Here is a 17,093-nt window from a genome sequence, read left to right as displayed (position 1 = left end):
TATGTACAACAGACCTCATTTTTCTAAGCACAAGGATAGGACCACACATGAAATTCATAAGAGGCTGAATTAATCCTGCTGCTATTGCTTCCATAATCTTGTATAAATAAGAATATTTTAAGCAACCCTGTTATTCATGCACCAGCTTGTTTCTGATGTTTTGTCATCATGGAGGGCTGGGATGGGAAGAAGATACATGTCTCGAAGACCAGACAAAATAATGCATTCACGTTTGTATTGCTCACAAATGATTTTGACTTAGACTTTTCAGGTGGCTCTTATAATCCAAATAAGGAGTTTTGACACAAGCACTCAAAATATCTCAGTGTGTTTTGGGAATGGAACATGCTGCTTATGTACAAATAAATTCAGCTTTAATTAGCCAACTATGCTACTGTGATTTCTTCAATCAATTGATTGCCAGAATACAGTAGTCTCACTGGGCTCCAAGCTCAAAGGTTTCTTGACTGATGTGGCAGGCAAGCATGCCAGCTAATCAAATTCTGGTTCATGACTGCAACCTTGTTCGTTTGTTCACTGTAAGCAGTTACAATCCTATTTTTAACAAGTTTCCCTGAGACTTTAATTTCAAATTATAAATACATAGCAGTATAACAAACAAAATGCTCACTGCATATATAGCAGTATAACAAACAAAAACTGCACATATTATGTTAATGAAAAAAATCCTGAAAAATAAAAAAGGGTTTCTCTTGCCATTATAATAGCTTCAAAGAAGATGCTAAGCCAGCTTTCCTGGGAAGGAATTCTGCAGCCAAAGGCCATGTTCCCCATCACCTCCTTTTGCATTTGAAATGCAAAAAGAAAAAAGAAAGAAAGACCCAAAACTATTGGAACTTTATTTGCAAGGCTGATATTTCATTAGCTTAGTATTGCTTTCATTTGGCGAGGCCAATCCTTAGGACAGACATATCAAGTGTTATTTGACTTTATCTCTTTTTTCCCACGTCACTCATGAACAGTAACATCTATCTTTGGAACCTTTAAACTATTATGAAAATTTGAACAGACTTGTTTCTAAAAGCTACAGAGCCAGTTCTCACTTCTTGTCTTTTGTCTCAGAAGATCACTCGGCAAATTCAAAGATCGCACCTGAGAAGTTGTACATGAGTAAACTTGAGAATTTCATCATCTGAATTCATTTGTATTGGGAAAATGACATGAATAGGGAGGGTGTGCCTTCTTATTTGCATTCAGAAAAAAACACAAAAGCTGAGACATTATTTCACTTAAATCCTACTTGAAAACAAGAAGGCTAGAGAAATGCCATTCTGTCACCCAGAGACTCGAAATACATTTTATTACATTACAGCAGAATATATTAAATTGCAAATGCATAAACACTGTGGGAGAAATTAAGATTTTGAAGTGTTACAGACTTAAAAATCTTAAGTTCAGCAACCTTTCTCCCAGTGGGCCTCATTATTCTGAAATATAGAAAAGGCAATCAACCATGACACAAATTCTCATTAGACAAGATCAAGTAATCTGAAACCTGAACATCTGCCAATGGTCTCTTAAAATTCAGTAATATATTTCGAGAAAGTTTGATCCACCAAATTAAATACAAACTGATAGTTATTTCAAGTTGTCAGTTTTAGCCATCTTCCTGTTCCCCCGATCGGAATAGGTAGAAAATAAAAGATTTTCATAAAGCCTGTGAAGAATCATAATACCCTGTTTCCCTGAAAATAAAACCTCCCCAGATAATAAGCCCAATCGGGCTTGAGCGCATGCACTTAAAAATAAGTCCTTCCCAAAAAAATAAGCCTTCCCCAAAAATATTGCAACACAGCAGCAGTCATGAAGTGACCATGCTCGCCGCCTCCTACATCTCAAAAATAATAAGACCTCCCTGAAAATAAGGTCAAACGCTTATTTCAGGGTCAAAAGGAAATTAAGACTCTGTCTTATTGTCGGGGAAACACAGTATATGGAGGACTAATTACACTCAGTTTGGTCAAACATAAATTAGAGAGGCTTTAGAATACCGAATCCACATCTTATAAAGATTACCAAGTGTGCAATGTTTTTTTTTCCATGGATTTCCTTTCCAATAAAGCTATGCAAATTTCATAATTAAAATCATGGAAGACATTTCTATCTGTCTTTAGGGTGAACAACTAACCCTAATTTTAGAAGAATTGTTTATTTTGGTAGGTTATCTTTACATCTGTCATTCATTTATTGATTTCAGATTATAAACAAACCCTTGGAAGTTAGCAGGCCAGTGTATTTATGCATTTTTTTCACAGAACTAACAGCTGCTTCATCCTTCCCTCTTAACTTGCTTTTTCAATATATCAGCTTGAATATTGAATATAGATAGTCCTCGACTTATAACTGGTTGCTTAGCAATTGTAAGAGCCGAGGTGGTGCAGTGGTTAAATGCAGCACTGCAGGCTACTTCAGCTGACTGCAGTTCTGCAGTTCGGCTGTTCAAATCTCACCGGCTCAGGGTTGACTTCCATCCTTCCGAGGTGGGTAAAATGAGGACCCGGATTGTTGTTGGGGGGCAATATGCTGACTCTGTAAACCGCTTAGAGAGGGCTGAAAGCCCTATGAAGTGGTATATAAGTCTAACTGCTATTGCTATTGCTATTGCTATTGTTCTATGTTACGGCATACTTTGGTACTTATGACCCAGTTCTGAAGTTCTGATGACTGCCCCAGCCCTGCAGTTATGTGACCACTTGGCAACTGGCCTGCATTTACGGCCATTTGCAACATCCCATGCTTCCATAACCTTTTTTGACCCTTTTGCCTAAAACCAGTATTTACTTCTGGGTTTTGGCAAAACTGGACCATAACAAACCATTAATGACTTAACCGCCACCAAAAAAGGATAACAAAATTGAGTCAGTCGAAGGGTTAACCTATTTTATGACCATCACGACTTATTATCTTGATGTGCAGGCTTCAGTATGGTTGTATCTAGAAGACTACCCGTATAAGTAAAGCAAGGATACTGGGTCTAGCAGATCAGCAGCTAAATGAAAAGGGGGATAAATTCAGATAAAAAAGATTCCAAGCTCAGTACCTGCCATCTCAATTAAAAACAATCAGACAGCAAATGTTTGAAGACAAGACAGTACTACTGCCAGTTTGGTATACACACTTACTTGGAAATCAACAATTTTCGCTTCTCCTCCAGAGATCTCTCACTCTCAGTTCCTTCTTCTTCTGATGTTGAATCTGCAGATGATTCTCTTTTTTTTGGCTTCTTCCTGCGCCGTCTTTTCTTACGAGCAGTTGTATCGGAGCCCAGGTCATCAGAGTTACCATATAACTTGGCAGATTTGGCCACAGCATCGATGCTTTTCTCAGTGGGGATGGGAGATGTGCACAAGAAGCTTGGGATCCTCTCCTGGGAGACAGAGGGCACAAATCAGCTTCTCAGCCAGGATTGAGTCAGGTTTAAGCCATAACTCTAGGCAAACTCAGCACCAAACATAAAACAAGGACTGCAGATTAGAACAGGGGTCTCCAACCTTGGCAACTTTAAGACTTGTGGACGTCAACTCCCGGGATTCCTCAGTCAGCTGCTGGCTGAGGAATTCTGGGCGTTGACGTCCACAAGTCTTAAAGTTGCCAAGGTTGGAGACCCCTGGACTAGAAGATCTACATATTCTGATTTTACAAGTACAGAAAACTATGGATAAGTTTCACCCCATGTCTACCAGGGAAAAATCAACTCAATTAGTCAGGGAAAAGCAGCAGCTGCAAGAGCTGGACCTTCTCCATCAACCTTTTTTTTTTTACATTATTAACAAACACTTCAAAAAGATTTTAAAATATTTGTTTCTTGGGACTAAATTAAAAAATGCAGAGCATACAATGTCTCATCAACAACTCTTTTGAAATTTCATCTTTTTTTAAAAAAAAAAGATAAACTATCTAGACCTCCAATGATGAACATATGCCTTGGATATTATTTGGACTTGGATATTTCAGAGGGGAAGATTGCAGTGATGTTCTCATGTTTTCCCAGTGAAGAGCAATTCCTAGCAAAACCTGAGAAATCAATGAGAAATCTCATTTTGGTAAGGAAGAGTGTGTGAGTGTGTGTGTGTGTGTGTGTGTGAGAGAGAGAGAGAGAGAGAGAGAGAGAGACTGACAGACAGACAGACAGACAGACAGGGCTTAAGAATACTATGTCTTTGGTGTAACCCGGTGTTTCTCAGCCTTAGCAATTTTAAGATGCATGGACTTCAACTCTCAGCATTCTAGGAGTTGAACTCTATAGATCTTGAAGTTGCCAATGTTGAGAATCAGTGGTCAGGCCTACTAAGAAGTATGTCTGGAAAGAAATGGCCAGATGCATATTTATGCCATGTAAATATGCCCACCTTTTGTTCTTCTGACTCCTGGACAAAAAAGGCTTCTCCATTGTCACCCAGCTTCATATGCAAATTGACTGGCTCTCCATTGATTTCTATGTCAACCTAATAAAAAAGGAAAGGTCAAATTATTTTAAGCCTAGGAAACCATTTCTCAACAAATTCCAACCATTTCCTGTATCAGAAATTGTGAGTAAAAAAATAGATCCGGTCCACAAACATTTAGAAATAAAGAGATCAAAATTTAAGTTTATTCAGCAGCATTCTTCCTGTTTCTCAATTACTGCTAATATCCAAGTTGGATCCGAATTGTCACCTTTTGAGGAAAAAAAAGAATAAAGGCAGTGCTGCTCCAACAAGGAGTCTTCCATCTGATGTTCCATGCATAAATACTGAGTGTCTATGGAGATTCTCATTCATCCAGGTTATGGTTGCCCCAAAGGTGCTTTTTTCAAGAGGCAACTGGACTTTCTGGTTTTTCTTTGAAGACATTTCACTTGTCATGCAAGAAGCTTCTTCAGCTCTTCCCTGGATCTGGCTATGTCCTTCAACTCCCCCATCTCCAGTTTAATTAATGCTACTTTCCTGTTCCATTTTCTGCTGTGGAGATTTCTTCTTTTTATCAGTAGGAATGACAGATTTCAACATAGCAGGAAATAGGCAAGAAGATTAAAAGTACACAGACCAGTTAAAGCAACTGGTGTATTGCTGCAATGGCTCCACAGAGAGACAACTTTGTGCAATGTACGTCATTCAACAGATACACAGAGGACTTCACCTCTAATCCAAAAATATCAGAAGGCAATATACTTACCTTCTGATTCAAATGACTTAACTAGCCCTTTGCTACAGGTTGATTTAGCATTTTAACAATTAGTTCCCATTATTCAAATAATTATTATTCTAAGTATTACAGGGCTTACATTATGGAGCTGAAGCTAGCCCCTCCTTATTCAGATGAGGAGAGAGTTTGAAATGTATTTTTTAGCCAAGCCCTCTAGAATTTCATTGTTCTTGGTTGCTAATTTTGATGGTGTAATTGGTAAATGGGATGTTGTTGTTTGCATTATAATTCAGTAATCTGGCTAGAATGATTGCGATTGAGTGCCACACACATTCAATAAATAAATATCGCTTTGGTAGTTGAGGCTATGTAAAAACGATCTTATAATTCTGCTGTTTATACCATGTGTGGCAGAGTTGACAATAAAATGAGCCAGATAGATTTAGGCTTCAAAGCATGTTGAATTTTTCAGTGCTAAAAAGTAAACAGGAATGGAGACTATTCCATCTTTTTTTACATGTATTGAGCATTTTCAGAGACTAATGAAAAAATATGAATTGACAATACAGGAGATATTTTTTCCCCTTCCAGATATGTTAGTTCATAATCGCTTTGGATAGTGGCATCATTTCCCTTTGGATAGTGAGATGGACAACATATACATTTAATAAACAAATAATCATTGCCAGCCAAAGAAATTCTGGTTGAAGGCTGAAGCACAAAAAAACTGGGATGGTTATTAGATCCTTTCATGATATGATTATTAGACTCTTTCATGAAATCTTTGTATCATGCATAGTATAAAGATTTGTGAACATGCCCAGTGGCTATAATATGCTTCCACTTTCTACTCTAAAGAGAATGAGTGGGTGGGCATCAGATGCATAATGTAATGAGGCTTACTATACATCTTGGTTCCAGTGAGCAGCCAAAGCTGGAGCAATTTTTGAAAGAACATTCCATAAAAGGCCACATTTCATAAAAGTGCCAACTTTCCCTATGTAAGCCTGCTTTGTCCCAGTTTAATGGCCTGAAAACATGGTTATTTTACTTATTAATGTGCATCTTGCCAAATTAAGACACACAGACAGATAAACACACTGAACCTGAAGGAATTCTGTTTAAGTTGCAGAAAATTAAAGCATCAGCTGCCACACATCTGTAACTACTTACCACTTTCTCACTGGAATGCAGAACTCGGAGCTTCCCAAAGCGCACATGGAAAGGTGAACAACACAAGGACCCATCTGGTTGCCTTACCACAATGACATCAATGCAGCCTGTGAGGGTGGCTGGATTCAGACCTCTGTACAGCTCCTTCACCGTGCCAAACACAGATTCAGCAATCTGGCCCACATAGTTCATTGTCTGACTCTAGGAGGAGAAAGAATAACAAAGAAAACCCTATTTCAATAAAACATTAACTGTTGTCACAGGGTTAGATGGTATCACCCAGCAACAGTTTCTGAGGTCAAGAAATGGTATCCTTGCGGATATCAATGCAACACTAAATGCTCCCATCTCTCACAAATTTGCAAGTTTTCAACATTATTCCACAGCAAAAAAAAAATTCTCCAGATGTCCTATGCCAAAGTCAACCTCAGGTTGCGTCTTCCACACATGAGGTCCATCCCCCCTCCGTTCCATTGCTCGCACCCACCCACAAGGTTCTTCTGGGCCAGTGGTGGGTTCCGGCAACCGCTGCTGCCAGTTTGCTCAGGGATGCCCTGTGTGCGTGCACACATGCACAGTACAACAACATTTGCTCTGCGCATGCGCAGAAGCCAAAAACAAGATGGCAGTGCTGGGAAAACTGGTTTGGGGGCATGGCAGGCCTGGGTCACTGCCAGTTCCAGCAACCCAGGCCGCCAAGCTACTGTCAGTTCAGCCAAACCAGTCCAAACCAGTAGGAACCCACCACTGTTCTGGGCCTGCCCTAGTCCTTTTTCTTTTATCCTCTAGCCAAGGGGTCCTCAAACTTGGCAACTTTAAGACTTGGGGACTTCAACTCCTAGAATTCTGGAACTTGAAGTCCACAAGTCTTAAAGTTGCTAAGTTTGAGGACCCCTGGGCTAGCCTGTTAGAGATAATAATAATTAAAATGGAAAAAAGGCAATCTTAGCCCTCTCCATCCCCATCTTGGCTTGGCTGCTTCCATTCATCCAGGACTGACTGTTGGAGAAAATGCAAAGATTGTAGAAGAGAAGCCATTGATCTTTAGTAAAGTTTTCACATGTGCAAATCCGAAAGCCAAAATCATAAATATCCTAACTCCTCATGGTGGATCAGAATCTGAACATTTTGTTCAGTTTGTTTTCTAGCGTATAGCCATTTGTGAGTTGCATCTTAAAATTTTGGTTTTGTCACCCTCAGTCTATATAAATAAATATATTTTTATAAAATCTTTTTTTAAAAAAAAATATGGTCTCATCAAAGTCAACTTTCTTTTGTTTCTCTAAAATCAAATGAACTAATTAAAATCAATTGATTGGAAGAGCTCTGGCTTTTTTGGCTGTATTTAAGCACTAAACATTGAGCCTTGCTAGAACAAGATTGGTTGGACTAGAAAACCTCCAATGTCCCTTTCAACCCTATTATTCTACACTCTAAGATCCTAAACAATAGAAAAGAGTATCTGTAGTTCAATTGTGGAGTCCTTGGGGGTCCTCTGAGATTAATTGCTTGCTTGCAGCTACCGTATCTGGTAACATCTCTATGCTAGAAGGGACAGAAGTTTGCCCTCTATTTAAGTACAGTAGTTTGGCCTATTAATGTTGGTAGGTGTGTTGCTTCTTTATAGTTCCTTGATTAGGTTGTATTTACTATTTGTTTATCTGAGTTGGTGTCCTTATTCTTTGATTAGAGCATTATATACTGCTTGTTTGTATGATGCTAATCATGATGTCAGTTCTTACTTATCTAGATGTTGATTGATTGATTGATTGATTGCTGGACAGAAATTTCCTAGAATTTACGGATTTAGCTTGGTTTTGGATGCTCACATTTCCACAATTGAAAGCATGATTAAATCTGCCCATGTGTTTGTTGTGTATTTAAAAATATTTTATTAGGTCTTCTGACAATAAGTTGATATTCATGGATGTGCTCAGCCACCAACAGGCATATTTACATCGAAACTTTGATAAGACAATAAAAAAAGCTTCATCAAAAAGACAAACACACAAAATAACTCCTTGCTTGTAACCAACATCTGGAAAACAGAAACACCAGGATCAACAACAGGCAAACAGTCCAACAGTATATAACAGCCTAATCAAGGACACCAACACTGATAGAGAAAGCTACTGTACGTAAACAGAGAGCAAATCCCATTCCCTTCTAGCACTGAAGATGTTATGTGATTGGTAACAAAACATCTGCAATCAAACAACCAAGTCAGAGAGCACCAAGGACACCATGGTTAATCCTAAACATCTAGCCATGGGTTTTTTTTCCCTTCTGGACTTGTGTTTTACCCTGAACAAACCTCATTATTATAAATTTTCATTACAGACGATGAATAAAATTTGACATAAACAAATACAGGACAAACAAAGGAGAAGTAGATAAATTTGTACTGTTGGCAGAATAAACTTACCTCTTTGCTTTAGAAAACAAAGAGGTGGGTTAGAATATATATTAAATCCACGTGAATCGCCTTAGCTTTCATTTCAATTAGCTATGGGATAAGCTTTTAACTTGGTAACAAAGACATCAGTAATGACAAGGCATTTATAAGGCTTCTTTACAAGCCTTATATTTCTTGGCTGCCAGCACTTAGGCAAACATTCAAATGAACACTTAGTCATTGTTCTTACAAAGAAACTCAAAGCGGTCCCAGACTTATACTCCATCAAATAGATAACAATGTAGGAAGAAACCTCTTTCACTTTTATTATCTGTGGTTCTAAAGAAATCCAAATGAGGAAAGCTGTGAATCCGTGCTGATGGAAACAAGGCTGTATATCAACATTTTTCAAACTTGGGAATTTTAAGATATATGGATTTTAACCTTCAGAATTCTCCAACCAGCATGGGGAATACTGTATATACTCAAGTATAAGCCTAGTTTTTCAGCCCACTTTTTGAGCTGAAAAAAGCCGCCTCGGCTTATACTCGAGTCAGTGAAAAATTTGCCCGAAATGGAGGAGAAAAAGGGGCGGGGCCATGCCGCTGGGTGACGCTCGTGAATGGCCCAGCGACCCTGAGTTTCCCCTCCCTCTGTGTCAGTTTGCCGCGCAGCGTGCACCGCACCATCCCCCCTCCTCACGTTCTAATGTAATGCAGGGCTATCTTACGATTCCCCTTCCTCCCCCTCCTGCCGCTCTGCAACGATATCCCACTTCCTCCTTGTTATGGCAAGCAGCCACATAGCGATGTCCCACCTCCTCTGGTACAGTGATCCAATGATAGGAATCACTGTGCCGTGTGTCATAGGAGGCGGGACATCATCATCACAGCGGGACATCAGCATCATGAGGTGAGTGAAGTATTTCATTGAATACACCGGTATTGTGTGATAATAATTTGTTATGCAGAGCAAATTTTTACAATGGCTACTGTATATTTAATGGGCACAGGCAGGCTGTATATGTTATTCAATGGGCAATGGCATTATTGGTATCTATTTTTATTTTTGAAATTTATCGGTAGCTGCTGCATTTCCCACCCTAGGCTTATACTCGAGTCAATAACTTTTCCAGTTTTTTGTGGTAAAATTAGGTGCCTCGGCTTATATTCGGGTCGGCCTATACTCGAGTATATACGGTATGTGCTCAATATATTTTGAGGGCAACTAGTTTGGAAGAAAAATAGCATGGCTTTAAAAATACAAGAAGCAGCATTAATAACTGACTATACTGATAACATTGCAGAGTACAAAATGCAGCAACACCAGAAGTTTTGGGGGCCCAAAGGATGGCCCATGTAACACCACTGCTCTTCAAACTGCAATGGCTGCTAGTTTGCTTCTGGGTCAGAGGTGGTATGCTGGTTTGCATCAGTTCGGGTGAACTGGTAATAGTGGCGGCATGAGGCTCCGCCTCCCCCACCCAGATGTTATAATGGACCTTCTGTGCATACAGAAGGTTCTGTGCATGCTCAGATGCCTGCAGTCCCGCTACCGAACTGGAAATGAAGATAAGAGGATACCATAACTGTTCTAGAAGCAATTCAAGGTATTGTTAATCACCCACAGGGATTGGCAGTTAATCACCCATAGGGATTGGCATCCTATCTGTGTTGGCAGAGGAGGCACGCTGCATGTCCCATTGGCCAGGATATTTTGGCTGGCGGGATCCAGAAGAGCCTTCTCTGCCATCACTCCTGCCCTTTGGAACATCTTGCCCCACTCCCTCCGCAGAATGAAGTCGACTTCCACTCTCCTGACTTTCTGCAAGAGCTTAAAGACCTGACTCTGCCAGTTGGCTTGGGGCTCCAAAGGAGAGGCTTCATATTGGAAGTGGTTAATAGATCACTAACAGATCCCATCTGCCTCCTACTCTTTTAGCTAGGGCTGTGCATTAGATTTTGCATTTCTCTATTTTTGTAGTATTTTCATTTATATAGTTTTATCTTTTTCATATTGCAAGCCGCTCAAAAGCCTCCCCCCCCCCCGGGCGTGGAAAGATGGATCACCAATACATTTAATAAACAAAAACAAACAAACATTACTCTGAAAGGTGAAAATGCAAATAATCTGCAAGGTCTAGTACTGTCAAGGAGTACAGTTGACAAAATTGATATAACGGCAACACATTTCAGTAACCAGCCTAAGAGATTACAATTAAGACACTGAAGTAGTAGGATAGCCTTTGCCTTTTAGGATTAACTATCAAGAGTAAAAGGATTAGCAGTCAAGAAATAGCAGTATTTGGTATGGAAGCAATGCAAGCCCTGGAAAAGGTATGTGGAAGCTGCCACTTATCCAGTATATATCTACAACGATCAGAATCAAACAGACAATGGTTGTTCCTTCCCTGTACAGAAAAGGGAGATTGATTTTCAAGTAGTTTTAATGCCTTTGAACTTTGGGGTTGGAGAAAACTCCTGAGCACAATATGGGTACCTAAGACAGCAAAGAAATGGATCAAAAAATAAATCAATAGAGAGTCTCATTCAAGGTACAAATGACCAGATTCAAATTATCATAATTTAGAAATATATTGTGAAGACCATATCCTTGTCCATAATGCTGGGAAAAGTAGAATGGAAGACAAGAAAAGGATGGCTAGCAGCAAGGTGGATGGACTCAGATATTACAGCCATTGGAGATGTGAGGTGCCAATTTGGGAGGAAGCTCATCCTGGGGAAGCTGTATCTATGTGGTTAAATTCAGCACCAGTTTGATGCACATAATCAGTCAACCTATCTTCAGCAACTGATGGTGAGAGCAAGTACAGAATTTTTCCAGCCACAGGCAATTCTTGGAAGTGATAAACTGGAGCCTCTGAAATTGATTGTCCATAGTTGATCTAGAATATCAGCATACCTCCTGTATCTCTCAACATAATCATATGAATTGTCCAGTTCATTTCTACCCCTATTCCACCTTCAAGTCCAGGTATGTAGTTTTCTACTTCCCCAAAAAAAGCAAATGCATGTGTGGATCTAATGTAGTAAGAATTAAGCTGCTGGACAGCAATTTTCAGGTCCTCAAGTCATGAAAGCTCAAAGACAGATTTTGGACCAGTCAATATCTATCAGCCTAATCCCCTACACAGGGCTGTTGCAGAGATAAAACTGGAAGAGGAAATGCTGTTGAGGCATCTGATCTTCTAGAGCAGGGGTGTCAAACTCAAGGCTTGAGGGCCAGATCCGACCTGCAGGGTGCTTAGATCCAGGCTGTCCTGGAAACAGCAAAGTACTGGCCAACAGTGCCTCTGCCAGGAAAATTGGAGCTTGGGAGGGACACACGCAGCCCTCCCAAGCGCCATTTTCACTGGCAGAGCATTTGGGCCACCGTAGGCATCCCTGACATAAGTGATGTCAAGTTGGCCATACCGACCCTGGCCAATGCCCACCTGGTTCCCCAAGGTCAAACACAACCCTGATGCGGCCCTCAATGAAATCGAATTTGACACCCCTGTTCTAGAGGAAACTCTAATGCAAATCTAATATATATATTTTTCTTTTGTGAGAAGATAGATGTAGTTAAGTACCGTTAGTCTGAGAGGATGACCAAACAATGGCAGGAATAGAAGTCAATACAAAGATAACCATTACAGAGAAAAAACTGATGCAAAACAAAACCACTGCCAATTAATAGGAAAATAACTTGATAAACAACCAACTTCTAACTAATGGTCCATAATAGCAACTTAATAGTGAAGTAGGGAATCAGAGAGGTTGATCATTCTGATGAGTAACAGAGCAGCATCCAATCACCATTCACAATTATAAAAACTATCAGTGAGAATAAAACATGGCTTTATGCTCATCCCATTCCATTCATCTGTTTATTTGTTTTAGGTGGTGAGTAGGGATGAGGGATTGTGTCATTCTACTGTTTCTATCTATGATCTCAACAGCCTCAGCATAGGTGACTCTGATGGGTTGGGAGATCACATCAGACTGGGAGAGGCTGTTTTAAAGGAAGTGGAAGAGTCAGTTTAAAGATATTATTAATATTTTAATGACACAACAACCTTCTTTATTTGAATCTGGATCCTGGCCTTCCAACAAAGCAAATAAATCTGCCATTACATTTGCCCTACCAAAAGTAAAACACTCAACCTAGTTAAATACAAAAGAAAGACAGTCCATATCAATGGTATTTTTCCAGAATTAATGCTCAGTAAAATCATCTAAAGCATCTCTAATTTGTGTCAATCCATTAACTATTTAACACTTTGGTGGTTAAACATTTTATAAGATTCCCACTTTGAAGGAGGCCTGGCTTGTTTTATGACTCCTTGATCAATTTGTATTTGAATTCTGTTTTTTGCTTTATTGATAGCATTTTTACTTTTTTATTTGATTGCTTTTAATTGCTCAGAATTTGTATATAAAATGGGCAGCCACATCAATTTTCTACAATTAAAATCTTTTCTAGTTGGCCTTCAGGTAACTGCTAGAAAAACAGCATTAATAAGGAAGCAATATCTCAAGATTCGATTCCATCCTGTACAGTTTTTATTATGGAAAATAACCACAGATATTTCACAATATCCTGTGTGTAAACTAGTTTGCAATTGTCAGCTGCACATTGATTATGAAATACAGGATGTGATCTAAGGACATTCCAACATTATCCCATACTATTTTAAAATATCACCAATACGTCATGTATAAAAGAGGGTGACCCAAACAAGGAATGTTGCAGATTCCAAAATCAAACTGCAATAAACTGATCAGCCTTTCATCATGTTCAGTAGCTACTGCCAAACAGTACTTAACACACAAACACGGAGACCAAACCAATTGGCTTCCATTTTCTAAGAAATTCCGTGATGGAAGTTTCCCCAATTTTATTAAATATTGTAACTAGAAAAGTTTAGCAGAAAGGTTTACAGGTAATCTCTGGGTTATGAGCATCCTCTTAGTGAATGTTTGCAATTTACATGATAAGCACCCCCCAGCATTTGCAAACAAGGCCCGAAACTATGAATCTAGCAGCACTACAGCAGTTGTTCACCCTTATGTACAACTGCAGAGGCTCTGCAACATTCGTCCTGCACGTTGCCAGCCTAAATGGCGCTTCTGAAGGCAGATACACCCCTCAGAAGCCCCATTTGGGCATCTAGAGACCTCCCACAGCCCATTGCTGGTGGAAATGCAGTTTCTAGGAACCAGATCCAACTCTCCGAGGCCTGTTCGGCCCTCCATGGGCCTCCCCCAGCCCATTGTAGGCCAAGATGGAGCTCCCAGGGGCTGGATCTCAAAGACTAGCTGTATTCAGTAGAACCTCTGGTCACAACCATAAATTATTCCATAACTTTGGTCACAACCCGATTTGGTTGTGATCCGAATCTAACCAAAATTAATGCAAAATTAATGCAGCAGCCATACATGAGTTGCTGTTGTTTGTAAACAAACAAGAAATTTGGTGCTTACAAAAAACCCCAATTTGGTCATGGTCAGAAGCATTCGTGAACAGAGGTTCTACTATGTTTGGTTAGTTCTTGAATAGGAGACACTCCTTGCCCAGGAAATCCATAGATTCTAAAGAACTTGGAAAAACATCCCAAAGAGGAGCAATGACCAATCTTTTGTATCGTTGCTGCAATGAAAGCGACAAGGATGCATCTATATAGCTAGTGGTGGGTTCCTACTGGTTCAGACCGGTTTGGGCCAGTTCAGGACTGGTAGTAGTTTGGCAGGCTAGGTTACTGGAACTGGCAGTGACCCAGACCTGCCATGCCCCCAAATCGGTTCTGCGGGTGCCACTGTAGGTGCCACCGTAGGCACCACCATCTTGTTTTTTTGCTTCTGCGCATATGCAGAGCAATTTGTATTGCACTGTGCATCCGCATGCAGTGCTCATCAAGCACACATGCACACACGAGCGAACCAGCAGTAGTGCTTGCCAGAACCTACCTCTGTACTACGACTCAACTTGAAAGAGACATTTAGCTACAGTGACAAGTAGACTAATTCGTACAACTATAGAGACAGAAATGTATAGCATCAAAATATTTAACTTTTCAAAGATGCCTCATTTATAATGGAACTAGACACTTAAAAATTTGGAGAATACACAATACTTTAAAATGCAATGCATATACGCACTGGAAATGATAGAAAATGCTTGCAGGCCTACAGTGACAAGTAGGCATGGATTGTATAACAACACAAAGCTTTGGCTGTTGTGGATCATAGTCAAAAGTTGAACGTTTCTTCACACACAGTATGACCAAGACAGCTTGCCTTCTTCCACAGAGAGAAACCTGCCTTCATCATGCAATTAATGACTGATTTTATTGTCCAGTGTATGGGACCTGATATGCTCATGAGTTTTAATATTCCAGAAAGGCCAGGATTCCCTCTCCAGAATTCAATGGAGAAAGAAGCTACAAATCTTTGATTTTTGTACGCCATGAGTCAAAGATGAAAGTGAAAAAATTGGATAATGACAACCTCAGAGAATACATAGGTCAGAGTGCAGATGAGACTGTTGAAACAGTAAAGGAATTCATATTAATGGGTTCTAAAATGGATCAAAGTGGTGACTGCAGCCCTGAGATCAGAAGGTATATAGCACTTAAAAGAATTGCAATATCTGCCATGAATAACATCTGGAAGAGTAAAGACATCAGCCTCACAACCAAATGTAGATTAGTTAACACAATAATTTTTCCAATTACTACTTATGGCTGCAAAATGTGGCCTCTGAAAAAGGCAGATAGGAGAAGGTGGATGCCTTTGAATGGTGGTTCTGGAGGCCACTATTACACTTCCCATGGACTGCAAAAATAACGAAGAAGTCCTAGATCAGGGGTATCAAACTCAAGATCCAGGGGCCAGATCCAGCCCACTGGATGCTCAGATCTGGTTCACGAGGCCTCCCTGGAAATAGCAAAGAACTGACCTGCAGTGCCTCTGCTAGTGAAAACAGAAATTGCAAGGGATGCATGCAGCCCTCCCGAGCTCCGTTGTCACTGGCACAGGGCTGCAGGAGGCCGTCCCAGCTGAAAATGGAGCTCGTGATCCTGTTTTTGCTGGCAGAGCACTGGGGATACCACAGGTGCCCCCCAACATAAGTGTCATCATGCTGGCGATGCCCACCCTGGCCACACCAGTGGTAGGTTCCTACTGGTTCGGACCGTTTCAGCTGAACCGGTAGTGGTTTGGCTGCCTAGGTCACTGGAACTGGCAGCGACCCAGGCCTCCCACACCCCCGAATCGCATGCGCAGAACAATTTTCACTGTACAAATTTAAATTTTCATTTTTTAATGTTTTGCACATGTGCAGACCATTTATGTGCAAATGCGCAAGTGCACACAGAGCACAAAATTTTTGCATGCAACAAACTGGCAGTGTTGCCAACAGCAACTCACCCCTGGGCGACACCCACCTGTGCATAAGCGCCGAAGAGCTCAAATACAGGTAAGGAGTGCGGGCGGGCAGGTGGGCCCTCCAGAACACCGTACAGGAATGGTACCCAATGCTCCCGGCAGGCATCAGTATGCCTGTACCAGGGCGTACCGATCATAACCCACCACTGATGCAAGCAGCATTTCTGAGTTTTTCCATCATGTTTTACTCCATGTTGAACATAGGAGAGACTCTAACTTTGCAGCAAAATGCAGCAAAAAGGACATACTTCTCCCAGTTTGAAGGTATCCGCCTACTAATAAATTTATCTGCTTTAAAAGATAAAAATGTTGTAGAAAAGATAAAACCTACGGATAGTTCATAGATTTCCCCAGACCTGAAAAAAATTGAGATGATGATCAGATTTCAGGATACCTCATTAAAAGTTAAAGATAATAGATCATTCTCAAAAAGAATGAAAAGTAAAGCATGAAGATAACATATAAGTGAATGAAAAGTTTAGCCTTTCTTGCTATACTAAATAGGAGGTGAAAGGAAGGGACAATAGCAGATTCCATTGGAATGAGTGGATAAAGCTATCTTAAACTTTTTTATGGTTTATATGTTGTAATAGCATAGTAATTCTTCCCCTATCCAACTTTTGGATCAAGTAAGTTTCCACTTTACCCAAGCTGTGAGATCATCTCATATTAATACATTATCCGTTTCAGAGTTATGAAGCTTAACTGGACTTTAGAATCTTTCTCAGTTATCAAAGTTCAATTGTGAAAGTATCAAAAGAAGTCCAATATTTGAACTGCAAAAACTAGGCGAATATATTTACATTTGAAAAGAAAAACACTTTCTAGAAGGCTTAAGCTCTCTCTCTCTCTTTCTCTCTCTCTCTCTCCCTCTCTCTCCCCCCCTCTCTCTCTATCCCACTCCTTCTTACTCTCCCTCTCTCTCTCCTCTT

General features: G+C 40.2%; 1 protein-coding gene across 4 annotated transcripts in view; it reads right to left on the bottom strand.

Moving 5' to 3' along the window:
* Window positions 1-17,093, bottom strand: part of LPIN3 (lipin 3) — a 61,612-nt gene that overhangs the window by 23,965 nt on the left and 20,554 nt on the right. For all 4 annotated transcript variants that reach the window (XM_087720379.1, XM_014064972.2, XM_087720380.1 and 1 more), the window contains exons 2-4: window positions 6,319-6,519; window positions 4,371-4,466; window positions 3,144-3,388 (exon numbers count right to left, since the gene is read on the bottom strand). In XM_087720379.1, coding sequence (XP_087576505.1) covers window positions 3,144-3,388; window positions 4,371-4,466; window positions 6,319-6,510 — 533 coding nt within the window. In that variant the 5' untranslated portion in view covers window positions 6,511-6,519. The remainder of the gene's footprint in view (window positions 1-3,143; window positions 3,389-4,370; window positions 4,467-6,318; window positions 6,520-17,093) is intronic.

This window comes from Thamnophis sirtalis, unplaced genomic scaffold, assembly GCF_051295495.1.
Source record: "Thamnophis sirtalis isolate CommonGarterSnake01/CBP01778 unplaced genomic scaffold, rThaSir2_p1.2 scaffold_7, whole genome shotgun sequence".
Taxonomy (NCBI): Eukaryota; Metazoa; Chordata; class Lepidosauria; order Squamata; family Natricidae; genus Thamnophis; species Thamnophis sirtalis.
Note: the sequence above shows the minus strand (reverse complement) of the source record. Positions and strands in the feature narration are given on the sequence as shown.